General features: G+C 32.7%; 4 protein-coding genes across 4 annotated transcripts; 2 read left to right on the forward strand and 2 right to left on the reverse strand.

The window, feature by feature from the left end:
• Positions 1–2,011: 2,011 nt before the first annotated feature.
• On the forward strand, positions 2,012–4,898 carry LOC100183985 (pre-mRNA-splicing factor 18-like). The gene is made up of 7 exons (XM_002129748.5): positions 2,012–2,172; positions 2,474–2,659; positions 2,970–3,104; positions 3,478–3,603; positions 3,801–3,869; positions 3,965–4,174; positions 4,377–4,898. Exons 1-7 carry the CDS (start codon positions 2,098–2,100, stop codon positions 4,620–4,622), a joined length of 1,047 nt encoding a protein of 348 aa, XP_002129784.1. The 5' UTR covers positions 2,012–2,097; the 3' UTR covers positions 4,623–4,898.
• LOC100181613 (molybdate-anion transporter) lies at positions 4,173–10,061 on the reverse strand. The gene is made up of 12 exons (XM_002129793.4): positions 9,896–10,061; positions 9,055–9,199; positions 8,583–8,643; positions 8,225–8,332; positions 8,058–8,150; positions 7,523–7,685; positions 7,062–7,204; positions 6,572–6,697; positions 5,985–6,087; positions 5,578–5,645; positions 5,158–5,237; positions 4,173–4,834 (listed from the first exon to the last, which is right to left on the reverse strand). The coding sequence occupies exons 1-12, from the start codon at positions 10,041–10,043 to the stop codon at positions 4,765–4,767; spliced, it is 1,308 nt and encodes a 435-aa protein (XP_002129829.1). The 5' UTR covers positions 10,044–10,061; the 3' UTR covers positions 4,173–4,764.
• Positions 10,061–13,389, forward strand: LOC100179293. The gene is made up of 4 exons (XM_002129871.5): positions 10,061–11,969; positions 12,039–12,110; positions 12,471–12,617; positions 13,093–13,389. The coding sequence occupies exons 1-4, from the start codon at positions 11,103–11,105 to the stop codon at positions 13,270–13,272; spliced, it is 1,266 nt and encodes a 421-aa protein (XP_002129907.1). The 5' UTR covers positions 10,061–11,102; the 3' UTR covers positions 13,273–13,389.
• Positions 13,259–14,758, reverse strand: LOC100182426 (PAXIP1-associated glutamate-rich protein 1). Its single transcript, XM_002124427.5, has 3 exons — positions 14,548–14,758; positions 14,067–14,239; positions 13,259–13,789 (listed from the first exon to the last, which is right to left on the reverse strand). The coding sequence occupies exons 1-3, from the start codon at positions 14,692–14,694 to the stop codon at positions 13,654–13,656; spliced, it is 456 nt and encodes a 151-aa protein (XP_002124463.3). The 5' UTR covers positions 14,695–14,758; the 3' UTR covers positions 13,259–13,653.
• Between the last annotated feature and the right edge of the window lie 681 nt (positions 14,759–15,439).

Consider the following 15,439-nt stretch of genomic DNA (forward strand, 5'->3'; position numbering starts at 1 on the left):
GAACAGACACGAGGANTCACTAAATGTTTGGTCACTATTCCTCACTTTTTACTCTTCTATTAATTCTGCATCGTATCAGTTTGCAAAATAGTAGAAGAGTAAAGTGTTTGGATTACAACTACACAAAACTCCTCTCTGGTGGACCTTGCCAACAACGTTAAAACTCTATAAATGCCAAAGATGAACACATTCGCAAATTAAATAACGGAGGTGCAAAGATTATCATAAAATGGGCGAAAGCGACCTTGCACCTCTACTTCAGGCGTTTTTATAACAAACAGGTTTATCTTCCTTTTCTTTAGACATTCATTATTGTCTGCGACAATTCGATCGAGCCTATCAATAAAAGGCGCTAATCTTAGAGGCTTCAAGAACAAACAATCTTTTGTAGGCTATTAATTGAAACAAATAAATTAAAATTCTTGATATATTTCCAGGTACGTAAGTACGGATAGGATAACCGTAAATAACCCGAAATTCGAGTAATTAATACTCTCCACAATATTTAACATCCATCCCCGCACTTTTTTGTTTAGGTATTTTGTGGCGCTATAACATATTCAAAGCTGGATCGGGAGAAAATTCCATAAATATATTTTTATGACGAATATTAATATTCAAATTTTAAAAAAAAATTAAATTAATTATTTTTTCGATGTGGATAACATCCTAGTGACCTACATAGATGTATGCGTAAGTTATATTTTCGCCGAAATATTTTAGAATTTAATACTTGTATGATTCGGGTTATGACCCTCATACTTGTTTGTATTCTGAACCCTTCCCCGCACTTTTTTAAAGGAAATGATGTTTCATTTTTTAGGTATTACGTAGCGCTATAACATATTCGAAGCTGGATCGGGAGAAAATTCTATAAATATATTTTTATGACGAATATTAATATTCAGTTATGAAAAAAAGTTGAAATTATTTTTTTTTTCGATGGGATAACATGTGAGTGACCTATATAGATGTATGCGTAAGTTATATTTTCGCCGAAATATTTTAAAATTTAATACTTGTATGATTCGGGTTATGACCCTCATACTTGTTTGTATTCTGAACCCTTCCCCGCACTTTTTTGAAGAAAATGATGTTTCATTTTTTAGGTATTACGTAGCACTATAACATATTCGAAGCTGGATCGGGAGAAAATTCTATAAATATGTTTTTATGACGAATATTAATATTCAGTTATAAAAAAAAGTTGAAATTAATTTTTTTTTCGATGGGGATATCATGCTAGTGACCTACATAGTTGTATGCGTAAGTTATATTTTCGCAAAAAAAATCGAAAATATAATATTTATATGATTCAAGTTATGATCATACTTTTTTATATTTAACATCTATCCCCGCACTTTTTTAAAGAAAATAATGTTTCATATTTTAGGTATCACTTAGCGCTATAACATTTTCGAAGCTGGATCGGGAGAAAATTCTATAAATATGTTTTTATGACGAATATTAATATTCATAATTAATATTTTTTCGAATTTTAAATTTTTCATTTTAGAATCAGTACCGCTGGGGTCTAGTTAGTACAGTGTCCAAATTTTAGGTTAGTGGTACCAGTAGAAGGTATCGAAAATGGCCGCTAGAATATCTGTATTCTAGGATCACCTTGGTCAATTTGGGTCCAAAATAACACAGTAGGTATAGGGAAAATGCATGTTTTTCGGTAAATTAGAGAAAAACTTGAGTCCAAAAACAAATTTAAAGGTTAAAAAGTGTAAAAAACAAGTGTTATTTGTTTTCTGTATCAAAAAAAGTCAAAAAATGGAATTAGAAGCGGTTGATTTGTGACATTTTAGTCATTTAATGGGGGTAATTTTGTATGTTTTTTCAAAAAAATGTTTGGTAATGTAAATAGAAGCTGTTTTACGACTTTCCACAAAAGGACATCGCAAATAAAACTCAACAAGTTCGTTTAAATTCATTGCGAAAGTCACCGCTTTTGCTCTAGTTTGAACACACACAGACGGCAGTTGGACTACTCGGTGTTTTTACGACTCTGATTCACACATGCTTGCTTATTAGGTTGTTTGTTGTTATTGTGTCGAACTGCTTCATTAGATCATACGTACATTACAAATCATGGACTTTGCTGCGATTTTAAAAGCTGAAGTGGATCGTAAACGTAAAGTTATTGAGAATAAAAACGTATTAAACGTAAGTTTCCACTTTGAATTATGTGGTGTAACTATGTTATAAAGCCATTAAAGTTATAACTGATTTTTTAAAGTTTGCATCATGTAAGTACATAAGGGAAGATGGAACACAGTTTTTTTTTTCGTCCCATTTGGTAATAAACAAAGAAAATTCAAAAAATTACTGTATTCTCATGACTCTTATAAACCGTTGTTAATTGTGTATACACAATTCGGATACTTCAATATTATGTGCTAATAATGTCCCATCTTACCCCACAGTACCATATACTAATTAATATTTTCTTCTTAATGCAATGCAGCCACAAAAGAAATATTTCAAAAGAGGAGATTTAGAAAGAAAGGAAAGAGAGGAATATGAAGCAAAACATAACGTTAAAAGGTTGGAACCTGAAGCCAGCACTTCTGCTGTTAAAGAATCTCCAAGTGATGAACTGACACCAGGGTTGGATGAAGGAAAACTACCAATGACTTTGTCAAGACAAGAAGTGATTTTTTATTGATACATTTTTGTTTGAAATTTTGGGTAATAGTGAAGAATCTTCTATGACATTCTACCATGTGAGTGAGGTCCTTGACAATGACCCGGTATTTAAGCAAGGTTTGAACCATTAACCTATACTAGAGTGCATCTGTACTAGAGTGCCCATGAACTCTTGCCACAACTCTTGTTTTTATTACAATTTTCTTCTATTGTGTTCATTTTCCATTGTTTTAGACATTTTTAGAGAATGGTAACAGAATGTTTAGAAGGTCGATTTCATAATTAAGTACTTATAGCTGTTTTACTTTTTTCAGGTTGTAAAGAGACTGAGAGAAAGAAGTGAACCAATTCGTCTTTTTGCGGAATCTGATTATGAGGCATTTCAACGACTTAGAAAACTGGAGATCATGGCACCTGATATCAACAAAGGATTGAGAAATGATTTTAAAGTAGGCATTAATTGTCCATCACCATGGCTTGGTATAAGCCACTTAGGTTATGGGTTCAAGGCTCGTCGCAGCTACCGTTGTGGGTGTATCGCGTATGTGTTCTTGTGCAAGACAGTTAATGGTATTTTCTCTAACCAAATTGTCCATAATGGTTTGTGTAAGTTGTCAGCCATACCGAAAAAAACACACTCACAAAGTTACATACATGGTAACTTAACAGCTGGTACCGGGTGTATGAAACAGAACACCTGTATTATAATGACTGTTGTTTTCAAGCTACGTAAGGATAAAGCAAGTAACATTCATTTATTTAATTACACAAAACTTCTTATACATTACTGAACAACCAACTAACTCTAGATTTCATTTTCAGGTTGCATTAGATCAGCTTGAACAAGAAAATATTGATGAAATGATTAAACAACAAACAGTGGGAAACTCGGGACAGAATGTGACAGTTGAGACACTAGATGATGATGTTACGCTGGAATCTTTGCAGGTATTATCTTAACATTACAATATACATACAGTTGAAATTGTGGTTGCTTTCCTGCATATTATTAATTAAGACATAATGTAATGTGGGATAAGATGGGACACCTTTGTTATATATAACATGAAAAAGTGTTTCATCTTTCCCCACCCTACTATATCCTGTTTTTATTAATTTATATAAAAAGACTTTGTATTTGGTAGAAATTGTCCAAGAATCTTGGTCGTGGAAATGACAATGAAGATTGTGACGTCATCTTGAAAACAATGAAGGTATGTATGGTAGACAGTTCAACTAAACATGTTTTGTAGTTCTATATACCTTACCTGCTTAAAATGCAATAACATTACATAAACTTACATTTTAGTTTCTATTAAAATGTTGGGCAAAAGAATTGAATGAAATTCCTGAAGAAAACAAGAAAGGAAAATGGAAAATTCAGTCGGCAATTCATCGTCAAACCCAAACCTATCTAAGCCCCTTGTTCAACCAATTGAAGAATAAAACTGTGGCAACCGACATATTGGAATATCTCTCGGGAATTATAAAGCATATTCTTACAAGGGATTATGTAAAGGTACAGAAAACATTTGTATTCAATAGTAATATTTCGCTAAGCGCTAAGCAGGTTAATATCTGTATAACATGTAACAAGCAACACCGCATTTTACATAAATTGACACAAAAAAGAAACAGAAACATATATTTATTATAACGCTAATCGCTAGGTTGGTTTTAACAAGCAACACTACATTTTACAACATTACTTTTTTACAAAGGCAAGTGCAATATATCTTCAAATGGCAATTGGAAATGCCCCATGGCCAATTGGTGTCACAATGGTGGGGATCCATGCCCGTACAGGAAGAGAGAAAATTTTCTCACAACAAATCGCTCATGTGCTTAACGATGAAACGCAAAGAAAGTTCATTCAGGGACTTAAAAGAATCATGACAGCCTGCCAGAGAATTTTTCCAACAGACCCTTCAAAATCACTCGAATATAACGCAACGCAACCATTATGATACAGAATTCTTAAATATGTTTAAATGCTGGAATTTGTTAATGTGAATCAGTTCAAAAAAGGCACTACATAAAAATGCATAGCAGATATGCGAGTTCATAAAATGCGTTAATGTGTATTTTAAAATAATTTCTCTAAAAATTTTAAACTTCTAACATGGGTTTCTCATCTTCTGCTTCAGAAACTTCCTTTTTAGGAAGTTTTGAAGCAAATCTAAAAACAGTTTTATTACTTGAGTTTATTACTTTTTGTAAACTGATATTTGAATAAAAATGAAAGGGGTAAAATATAGTCTTGAACTGTATTAACATTATTTAAATTTTATACTTTTTATCAACTGATATTTCAATAAAAATGAATAATAAAATATATAAATCTTTAACTGTATTAGTGGTTATAAGTTGTATTATAGTTTTTGCCCTCTTTAGTCTATACTAAATAGAGGGACATAACCTATATAGTCTATAGGCTGTTATATTTATTATAATATACATATATGTTGTATTATTTTATTATACTCTTGTCTACATACATACCTGTGAAGAATATGCTGACAAACTGTTGCAAGAAGAAGGAAACAAACACAACATGTGAAAACAACCTTTATCTTCAAGTTCTGTGTAAAACAAAGGTTAAACCTTTCTTTTAAGTTTGATGAAATTGTATTGATGGAATCCCTAACCTGTTTTATACACATTGTGCATGCGTTACCACCATGTATGTAACTTTGTGGGTCATTAATTTTTGGATGTACACAGCCCCCTTGAAATGGCCTTTTAAAACCAAAACAGCTCATAACTGTTTTATATAAACCGTGTATGTGTTAGTAACTTTGTGAGTGATTATTTTTTTGGATGTATATTAGAATAGAATTGTCAATTCTCAAACTGTTACCCTCTGAGCTAGAGGTACACTAACTACTACTGTAGACAACTTAGTACATTAGTTTTTTTTACCTGTATCAACAGAACTATAACAATCAGATTGAGTGGAATACGGAAGAAGTTCATTACTGTAGATCTCACTGAGGATATTCAAATCAGGTAAAAATCATTTTTACTTTTATTTAGGAAGCAAATCTCGGATGTTTGCTTTTAGCATACTTTCTCTTTACCAGTAACTTAACATTTCTTAATTTATATGCAAGTCAACGATTAAACACAAGTCAAAAGTCGTAGCCAATATAAATATATTTTCAAAAATATAGATTTAATTTTTATTAGTTTTAAAAGATTTAGTCATTTTTCCAGGTTGTTTAAATTGAAAAGGAGACAGATTTCCTCCCCTTTCCCCCACATAAATTATTGTTCCCCGTACCCCAGTATTCTGTACAAGTTTCGATACATTTGTATAAATAAATTACCTTGTTCAGGAACATAGGAACCTCTCATAGTACCAAGTGATGGCCAGAATATACCAACACACATCTCAAACACACAAAACGCCATGAATACCACATTAGTGTGCTGTGGAAAACAACAATGTTAGTTTAGGAAAACATAATGAATTATTTACGCATGGCTGCAAAAAGACTTTCTTTTTCACATAGCAAAGTGATGCATCTGAAAATAGATACTTGAAGTAAGCTGCGTTAACTTGTAACAACTGCATTAAATTTTGTATTCTTAGCCCAAAGTGTTTAAATATTCTATAAAATATTGGTTGTAAATAAATAAATAATGTAAATAATACAACCAATATTTTTAATAATACTTTTATTTTAAATATTTAAAATTTTAAAACTTAAATATTTTAAATAAATAATGTAAATAATACAAACAATATTTAAATAATACAACTGTTGCTATTATACTTGGTTTGTAAAACAAAACTCCCATAGCCTGTTCCCTGTTGTTAATTGTTTAAAGCACGATCATGATACTGGATATTGTGTGCCAAAGGTGTGTCGTCTTACCCCATAGTACTAGATAGTTAAGAACATATGCTTACATCTGGTAGAACTACAGGTACAGCCAGCGACATGGCAGCAATCAGGAGAACAAAGCGCATGAAGGATTCAATTGTCCTTACTTTGGTTAGAAGTTTGAATACAGATGAACCGATCATAACAGCAACCTACCAATAAACAAATGAAGAGGAAACGAATGACATGAATGATGAAGGAATGTAACTTTCTTTATCCTCACATGGTAGGACAATGACAGTCGTTATAACACAGGGCTTTTATTCCATACACCAGTTTTGACCATTACAAAACAAACATAGCCACTTTCCTACATTTTTTTAATATGAATTCTATATATTTGCATCACTGGAAATTGCGAAATGTCATTAGTTTTCGTTAAGGTAATCAGAGGTGCATGAGTTCGTCACAACAACTTTAGGGGTTCACCAACCCAAAAAAGGTTGAAGAGCACTGTGTTAACCAATGCGCTACCACACCATCCGATTATATATATGTGTTCTGCATACTACCCACCATGAAAGAAGCAAATATCAGACCATGTGGAATACTTTTATCAGAGTTGGGATTTGATAAAGCTGGTGTCCATTCCAACACAAACGTGTACATGGCCCCCTCAAATAATGATTGCACCAATCCAAGCATTAACACTTTAGGATCTGTTAATGATAGAATTTTTATAGAAATAAACAGAATATACTGACTTATTGGTCAAATTATACTTGGTGATTTTCATACATAAAATTTTAATTTTTATACATAAAATTTCACCAAGTCTAAAATTGTTTTTTACCAAGAAAATTATTCTTTTTTAATGAGTTCAGACTTAGTTAAGAGAAAAGAACAAATCGATTTTCACAGTGTTATAAATTTCAGTGTAACCGTACCAGGGCTATTTTGGGGTACAGGTGTGGTCATAAAGTCACAGAGACTTAAACAAAAAGGGAAACTGCTCAACTATGAATAGGGGTTTTTACCTTGTTTTATCGCTTCAGCAGCTTTACCAAAACTCACTGTAATGGTTGACTGAGAATCTCCATAGTTTTCATTCCACGTGTACATGATGGCAACTATCATCATGACTAGTGTGACTATGGATAAATCAAAGGGTGCAACGTATCCATAGCGATCAGCAAATGTCTGTGAGTGAAGAATAATATTTTTAAATTTTCCAAACAAATTTTCATAACTTAATAATGTTGTACAGTGTACTTGCATAACTTATAACAAAGATTTAGTGATAAAGGCAAAAACATCTTCTGTCGGTAACTGAGTAATTTCTTCCAAACACTTATAGAGTAGACAAATAAAGTTGGAGATCTAATCAAGCTCTTTTGTCATACTTATTTGGTAATGGCGTTTTGGAACCTTTTCCAGACTGCCTTTTTTTAGAATAGGGTCACTTTTGAGTTATATATCCTTGAATAGAATCACTTTAGTGCTATAATATACATTTGAGTAGGGTCACATTACAATATATCTTTATATTTATTATGTCATTGTCATACCCACCTGTGCAATATGTCCAGCTGATATTGCAGTCAATGAGTTGCCAAGCGTAGCTCTTGAAAAAAGGATTCCAAGCAAATCTCCATTAAATCCTCTCTGTGTAAAAGCAACACAACACTTAAGTCTGCATCCTCAGCTGTTGTTACCAATTATTTATTACTTCCTGTTACCTTATGGTGTTCGCAGATCAACCAAGATTCAAACGCGCTGTAGAGTATAGAAGTAGCGATACCTCCCAAAAACCGCCCAACCAGTAAAATGGTAAAGTGTGGGAAATGCTAAACACAATATAATTATATATATATATAGATTATTAAATCTTGCCTTAGTTAAAATTTGCCAACTGTTTTAATAAATAGAGACAGATAAGGTTTAAAACGGACTTCATGTCCATAAAATTAAAAGGTACATGCTAGGCTGTTAAACTTGTGCAAAGCATGTTTTATTTAAACCTCGTTAGCTATTTTGGGTAATACAGCTTAAGGAAAACAATTTTTAAAAAACTCTAACAGAAGGATTTGTACTCACTTTAGTAATACAAGATAAAATGTACAAAATTCCATACAGAACACAGTTGAATCGACGACCACTGACCAACAAATAAAAGAACAATTAAATTAAACACAAATAATAATCTGTATAGTTATACAGCCTACAAAACAATATCTTTGTATTATAAAAGGGTAAGGCAGTGTAGACAGTTACATAAACCATCTGTCAAACTCTATTAATGCCCTGGATTAAGTTTTTCTTCTATTAAGTAAAAGGTGGACGACTGGACGTATTTCCCAGCTTTTTAGCTAAATTTCTTTCCAAAAATAGATTTCCCATGAAGCTACAATTACAATATGCAAACTAAAAAATTGTTTGGCAGTGTTTGTAATGCAAAAATTATAAAAAATTCAAAAAAAAATATATTAAAAATTTAAAAAAATTCAAAAAAAAATATATTAAAAATTTTGCCTTAAAATATAAAAAATTTAAATTAACAAAAACTTATAACTTATCGGCCACAGAGCCAACAAATGTTCCAAATATCATACTTGACCCAAATCCAGCAACAAATAGAATATCTATCTGGTGAGAACTCATACCGTAATGTTGATACAATGCATAAACATAGGGACCTTGAAACCAATCACCACCTGGAAAGCATTGTAATGTTATAAGACTATAAAGCAACTATCAGTATATATTAGGAGTGAAGGAATAAAACTTGTTTCTACTAATGTTACTTTTGGTTTATATTAGTTTATACTGGTAGGGTAGTATATGCAGTGGAAAAGCATCCGATGTCACCCCACAATTGTACTATGCCAATATGCCATACACCACTTGTCTGCTTATCAACTACAACATTTGACACAAGTTGATTATTATTATTTTTTTATGATAAAAAATTTAAATAACCAATTATTGGACACTTAGTTTTTACATTAGTCTGATTAGCCTAAGATCAACATTATGCACTTCCATAACAGTGGCAGGATTGAGATTTAAACTCAGTATCCTCAAATCCCAATATAAATTCAGGTAGTATTGAAGAATCCTTTCCATACTTTATCCTTACAGCTAAGTGTAACTATTAACAACTAACCCATATTACCACTAACCGCCAACTACCAACCTCCAACCTTTTCCACCAACCTAATCTGTAATGTACCAGAAGATTTTTCACTAGTGTCCTTGAACAACTTCTTACCCCTATGCCCTAACTAATAACCCCCAATTATCAATGCCTAACATTATCCAACAGCCTAATCAGCAGAGGATTCTTCACTAGCATCCTCGGATAAATCAGTGGGCTTAGAAAAATATACCCAGCCGTGTAAGTCACCTACCCATCGCCAGAAGGTAAACAACCATGTAGGTTTTTTGAAATGAAAGAAAATTTCCATCTTCCACTACATTAACAACTTGACGAGTATACATGTATAACACAACACATATTGCAAGCAGAACCCAGAAGAATAACCAGTAAATATCCATTATTACTTCCACAGATCCACACCTGTTATATAAATAAGCATTTTGGTGGATTTTAAAATATTAAAAACAGAGTGAAATCAAGAAGTGTAGTTTATTAACACGATATTATGGTTTTATTACTACTAGTAGTAGTAGAAAATATTCTCCATGTTTTTTTGTTGATTTAGGTAAATGATATGACTGATAACTAAGACAACCAACAACCATAAGAAATCCCTAGTTGTAATTGGCGTAAAGTGTCTTTCCTAGGGCACGATAGACCAAAGTGGTAGCAGAGTTGAGCCTCGAACCCTTAATCTCTGCGTTACAAACATGCGCGCTAACTGTGCAACGGCGCCAGACAAACTCACAAACGTATGTGACGTTCACTCATTACACAATACTCAATTGTTTGGAAAAAATATAACGATATGTGGCCATACTTTCCACAAAAACACGTTTTTCATACATTTTTAGCTAACGAAAAAATAATGATACAAAAATAAACCCTGCCGATTAAAACACAACAACACAAATTTGTAAATGAGTTGTGTGGTTACGGTTCGGTTGAGTAAATTTACGTTGGTGTATGTTGTGACGTCACAGTAAAGATTTTTTCGTTTCAAAAGGGAAACATTTCATAAAGACGGTGCAGATTTTGATTTCTAATAACAGTTTAGCAGCTATTTTGTGCAACTCTCCGCTTTTATTAAAAGTTTATCGCGCAGCACGAAAAAGAAATATACGCGTAAAGCGATTTTATTTGAAAATAACGACATTTTTACTTTGGTGCACAATTTTAAAACGGATATTATGTTGTTTGCGACAATTGATCGGTATTTTTGTTGGCAAAGACAAATTTTCTTATTAAAAGCATAAAACAGCTAGAGATAGAACTAACTTACGAATTTTTGGCTTCTTTAGTGACCTCAAGTGTAATTTACTTACGAGACCAGCGGGTGATACGTTCCCGTTCAAAATAAGATTTTACCATATTTGCGTAACTACCACCATATCTTAACGCGTTTTAAAATTCGATAATAATTTCAGTAACGTTGCAAAATTTTAGGACCAGTTAAGATGGCGGAGGATGGTTTTATCTATGATGACGTGCAAAAGAAAAAAGTCCTTGCTCAACAGGGGGAGTTGGATTTTATTCCGACAAGGATAAGTTCGTTTCAGCCGGACCCAACTTTATTACTTACTCCAGAAAAACCTCACACGTTGCTAAAAGTAACCAAGGCAAGCAACCTCGCAGGAGCCAATACATCACCTTTGGTGAAATCATGCAAAAACAAAGTAAGGTTCAATATTCCAAATGATGAAGAGAGCAGTGTATCGACTTCAGAACAATCCGAAAATACATCCACATCCTCGAAAGAAGAAACTTTAGACTTCAGCACAAATGCTGCTTTGTATACTCAACGCAACCCATTAGCTGATATAACAATTGGTTCTGGACAGACATTTGATTCTACAACAAGTGAAAGCACGTCTACATCACTGTTCTCCAGTTCAAATGATCAGTTTACGCTTGAGGACTCGCAAGAGTCTTCTACATCAGTTATACGCGATATGAAAGGTAAAACTGTACGACTGAATCAAGAATCTTTACAAGTTAATCAAGACACACCATCTGGCTTAAACAAGTTAGGTATGAAAATTGGGAAAAAATCCCGCTCGCCTTTATTAGGCCACAGAAAAACAACACCTGTGCAAGTTAAAATTGACCAACTTACTCAGAGAAAGGAGTTACCTCCCATCACCATTCAATCCACTTCAATGTCAAGTGATGTCAGTGTCCCAAATGTCAAGCCTTATTTAAAGAAAAAGTCTGGTTTAATGAGGCATGAGCATGCATCCAGATGTGTGAACTTGGAAGAAAAAAGCAACCCCTTGGAAAAGTCAAAGTATCATTCATCTTTAGTTGCTGGACAAGAGTTGCAGGTTACATATTGGATTTACATTGTTTTACGTTTCAGTATTTATGCTACATTTACTCATTCTTCTTTATAGAAACTACAAGAAGAAGAATTCGATGCAGTAACAGCAGTTAAGAAAAAGCTTGAAGATGATAAAAATTTAAGGGTAAGTTGAATGAAAATATTAAACTGATACTTTCTTGGTCATGTTAATATTTTAAAGTATCATCTTACATAATCTATATACATCAAAAAACTTTTATTACTTCGATAAAAATGCACCGTTGTGTTGCAATGTGTCTTAAACAAGATCTTTACAGACTTTAAATTACAGAATTTCTAAAATACAAAACAATTAGTGTTGGTAAAAACAGCTATTACCTGTAACAAGATATATAAATACACGTGTGAATATATATATATTACTAATTTTTAATTTGTTACTAGAAGAGATCTATGAGTAAACATGTATATATTTAAAACAAATTTTTAATTTGTTACTTAACTGTTAGTACTTTCCATCCAGGCCCACATATCCACACAAGCAGCTACAGGCACAAATATAGACCCTGATGAGGTTTTGTATAATAACCTTGTTAGCTTGGATGTCTCATCAGGTGATATAGCTGCAACCACACAGTTCCGAAGAATTAAACGTCCTTCATTTACAAAGGTTTGTGTAATAACTAATAAGTGTGATATTAATAAACAAAATGCTAATTTGGCAGTGAGGAATTAAAAATACCAAACTTAACCACTAACACATAAATTTATGAACTATGAATCACTTTGTTTTAATTTTCTATTGAAATATTACTTTAGCTGGGTCCTTTAAAAGAAATACAGATTATGGATTTGTTTCCAATAACTAAAGTGTGATACAAATAAACAACAGTTTGTTAATTTAGACATGGCCTAAAGAATATCAAATAGAAAACTTAACACTAAATTGTATAAATCACTCGGTTTTATTTTCCACGAAATTATTATTTTAGCTAGGTCACTTAGAAAAAATACAAATCGTAAATCCAATAACTAATAGGTGTAGTATGCTTAATCGGATATGGTTTTAAAGAATAACTAATGGACAGAAAACTCAACACGAAAATGTAGTAGGCCACCCCCTTTACATAACATTTTTATTTCAGTTGGGTCCTTCAGAAGAAATACAAATAATGGATTTGTTTCCACCGGATTTGATTCAGGAGAAAGTGATAGTGGAGAGCAAGTGTTACAGTTTGCCAACATTATCCACTGTTACCACTCCACTTGATTCTGTTATGTCATTATATGAGCACTCTCTTTCGTGGGATGTTTTTAACAGCTAGTTAATTTTACAATCCTTAAAATTAAGAAAAGTTGTTGCACTATCATTATTGTGGGTTAATAAAACATTTATTTTTTCATTTATTTGCGAAGTAAAAAATAAAGTAATATATATTTAATTATTTAAGCTATCTGTCTTGTGCATCTTATCAAACTTTAGTCAGTTGTTTGTATATGATATGCAGTGTAAGAAAAACAACCAGCTAAACATAAATGATCCAAAGTTATATACATTCTATGTTTCAAAGTTATATATTCATGCTATCTGTGTTGTTCATCAGATAATATTCAGTTGTTTGTACATGATATGTCAGCAGCCAGCATAACATAAATGATTTAAGTGATATTTATGGTTATTCCACCATTGAACTTTTGGATAGGTATTAGGGGGTTTCTTTGTTCTCTTTTTGCATTTGTTCTTCATCCAGCTTTTTATATTTTAAAATGTTTGAACAAACTTTGTCCATTCTGGCAACCTTTTTTTGCTGCGGTCTATTCGGTGTTCTTTTTGGAGTAAACCTGGATTTATGAAATTCATATTAATGAAAGAATGTAACTTATTTATCTTCTGTGGCGAGGTGATAATAGACGTTATACATGGATGTTCTATTTCACACAACTAGTGCTCACTAACGAGTTGCTATGTATATCTATTTGTCGGTAAGTAACTTTTAGTTTTTTTATATATCACTGATAATTTAGACAACCCATAATAGATCATAAGATTAGGACAATTGCCATTAATTGTTGTGGCGCTAGTAAAGAGTAAACAACCCTGGTAGAAACTTGTTATAACCTTTTCACAGAAGCTGTAGATTGGGAATCAAAATCAAATTCATTTGGTTCTGAGGGTGAGGTTTTGGTTTCAATTGATTCGGACTTTAATAATGCTGGTGATTCTTGCTTAACTTGTAATTCCTTTGTCTGAAGTTTATCCCGTGGATGGATAAACGTTTGCAATGGAGGCAGCTTTCAAACAAAAACACAAACATAGATTTAAACACAAAAAAAGGAGCACTAGGGAAGAATCCTCGTTTACAAATTAGGCTGGTTAAAAGTGTTGGAGGTTAGAAGTTAGGGGTTCATGGTAAAAGGAGTTTAGCAGTTTTGTGTTAGCAGTTATAGGGGCTAGCACATACCGTAATTAAAGGATTTTTTACTACAATTGATAAAAGGATAAAAACGTATACTCTATCTTTCGTAATAGATAATACCAAACGTGTTTGCGATTGCAGAATTAGAACAATAGTTTTTAATACATTATAGTACACTTATACCTCTCCACTGTTAATTAAATTATACAGCTTGACAATTGTAGTAGGATCGGGTTGATAATCACTTGCGTCTTCTCCGTCACTACCAGAAACATGCCAGTCTTCCATACCTTGTATATAACGGACTACTTTACGAAATGCTTCGCACATTTTTTTACGCAGAATGGGTTATTCCCCAACAACTGCCTTTTTCCCGCGAAACAGATGCGAAAAAGACACATGGGACCACTGAGCTGTATATACCACAGCTCAGTGCATGGGACTATACAAAGAAAACGGAACATTTTTTCCGCTAGAGGCGGTAATTATTTAAATTAAAAAATACGGAAAAACAAACAAAACAGCACTACAAAGTGTTAATAATGTAAAACAAATTAATTAAATAATAAAAATACCTTTCTAAATACATAAAACACTAGTAAGAACATATTTCCCACATTAGGTCGGTTATATACGCTCTTTCGTTGTGTTCGAGTCTGTGGTGTAGCGGTCGTAAACTCTGTATGTTTCATTTTTACCGGATTCGAGTCCCGCAGTGGAATACTTTTTTATATTTTTTTTTAAAGTTTTTTTGTTTAACGAGTTTGGGGTTAGGGGTTAGTGTTAGGGGTTTATATCTTATGTGTATAAACCGTGAAACTAACTGCTCCCCATAGAATAGAGAAACGAATTTGTCATCGCCTCCTAGCGGAAAATTTTTTCCGTATTCTTTGTATAGCTTCATGTGAAAAAGACGCTAGGTTGACAACTCGTTTTATTCAACAAACAGCATTAAAGTACGTGTTTATATACAGACTCTGGTACAGACCAATTGAAGACACCGGGAGTATGAGAACGCTCCTACTGCCCTATTTAAACAGAAAGTAGGAGGAACTGTATGGCACAAAACAGTAAA

This window comes from Ciona intestinalis, unplaced genomic scaffold (assembly GCF_000224145.3).
Source record: "Ciona intestinalis unplaced genomic scaffold, KH HT001093.1, whole genome shotgun sequence".
Classification (NCBI taxonomy): domain Eukaryota; kingdom Metazoa; phylum Chordata; class Ascidiacea; order Phlebobranchia; family Cionidae; genus Ciona; species Ciona intestinalis.

What these genes read in the sequence shown, in the direction of transcription:
- LOC100183985 (XM_002129748.5), top strand. Translation starts at nt 2,098, where the DNA reads ATGGACTTTGCTGCGATTTTAAAAGCTGAAGTGGATCGTAAACGTAAA. An exon ending in TGACTTTGTCAAGACAAGAA is followed by an intron (nt 2,660 to 2,969) that starts GTGATTTTTTAT and finishes TACTTTTTTCAG; the next exon opens with GTTGTAAAGAGACTGAGAGA. An exon ending in GATTGAGAAATGATTTTAAA is followed by an intron (nt 3,105 to 3,477) that starts GTAGGCATTAAT and finishes TTTCATTTTCAG; the next exon opens with GTTGCATTAGATCAGCTTGA.
- LOC100181613 (XM_002129793.4), bottom strand. Translation starts at nt 10,043, where the DNA reads ATGGATATTTACTGGTTATTCTTCTGGGTTCTGCTTGCAATATGTGTT. An exon ending in TACCTGTAGTTCTACCAGAT is followed by an intron (nt 6,088 to 6,571) that starts GTAAGCATATGT and finishes TGTTTTCCACAG; the next exon opens with CACACTAATGTGGTATTCAT. An exon ending in TTATAGTTCTGTTGATACAG is followed by an intron (nt 5,238 to 5,577) that starts GTAAAAAAAACT and finishes TGTTTTACACAG; the next exon opens with AACTTGAAGATAAAGGTTGT.
- LOC100179293 (XM_002129871.5), top strand. Translation starts at nt 11,103, where the DNA reads ATGGCGGAGGATGGTTTTATCTATGATGACGTGCAAAAGAAAAAAGTC. An exon ending in TTGCTGGACAAGAGTTGCAG is followed by an intron (nt 11,970 to 12,038) that starts GTTACATATTGG and finishes TCTTCTTTATAG; the next exon opens with AAACTACAAGAAGAAGAATT. An exon ending in AAGATGATAAAAATTTAAGG is followed by an intron (nt 12,111 to 12,470) that starts GTAAGTTGAATG and finishes CTTTCCATCCAG; the next exon opens with GCCCACATATCCACACAAGC.
- LOC100182426 (XM_002124427.5), bottom strand. Translation starts at nt 14,694, where the DNA reads ATGTGCGAAGCATTTCGTAAAGTAGTCCGTTATATACAAGGTATGGAA. An exon ending in ATTTAATTAACAGTGGAGAG is followed by an intron (nt 14,240 to 14,547) that starts GTATAAGTGTAC and finishes TTTGTTTGAAAG; the next exon opens with CTGCCTCCATTGCAAACGTT. An exon ending in TCTACAGCTTCTGTGAAAAG is followed by an intron (nt 13,790 to 14,066) that starts GTTATAACAAGT and finishes TCATAAATCCAG; the next exon opens with GTTTACTCCAAAAAGAACAC.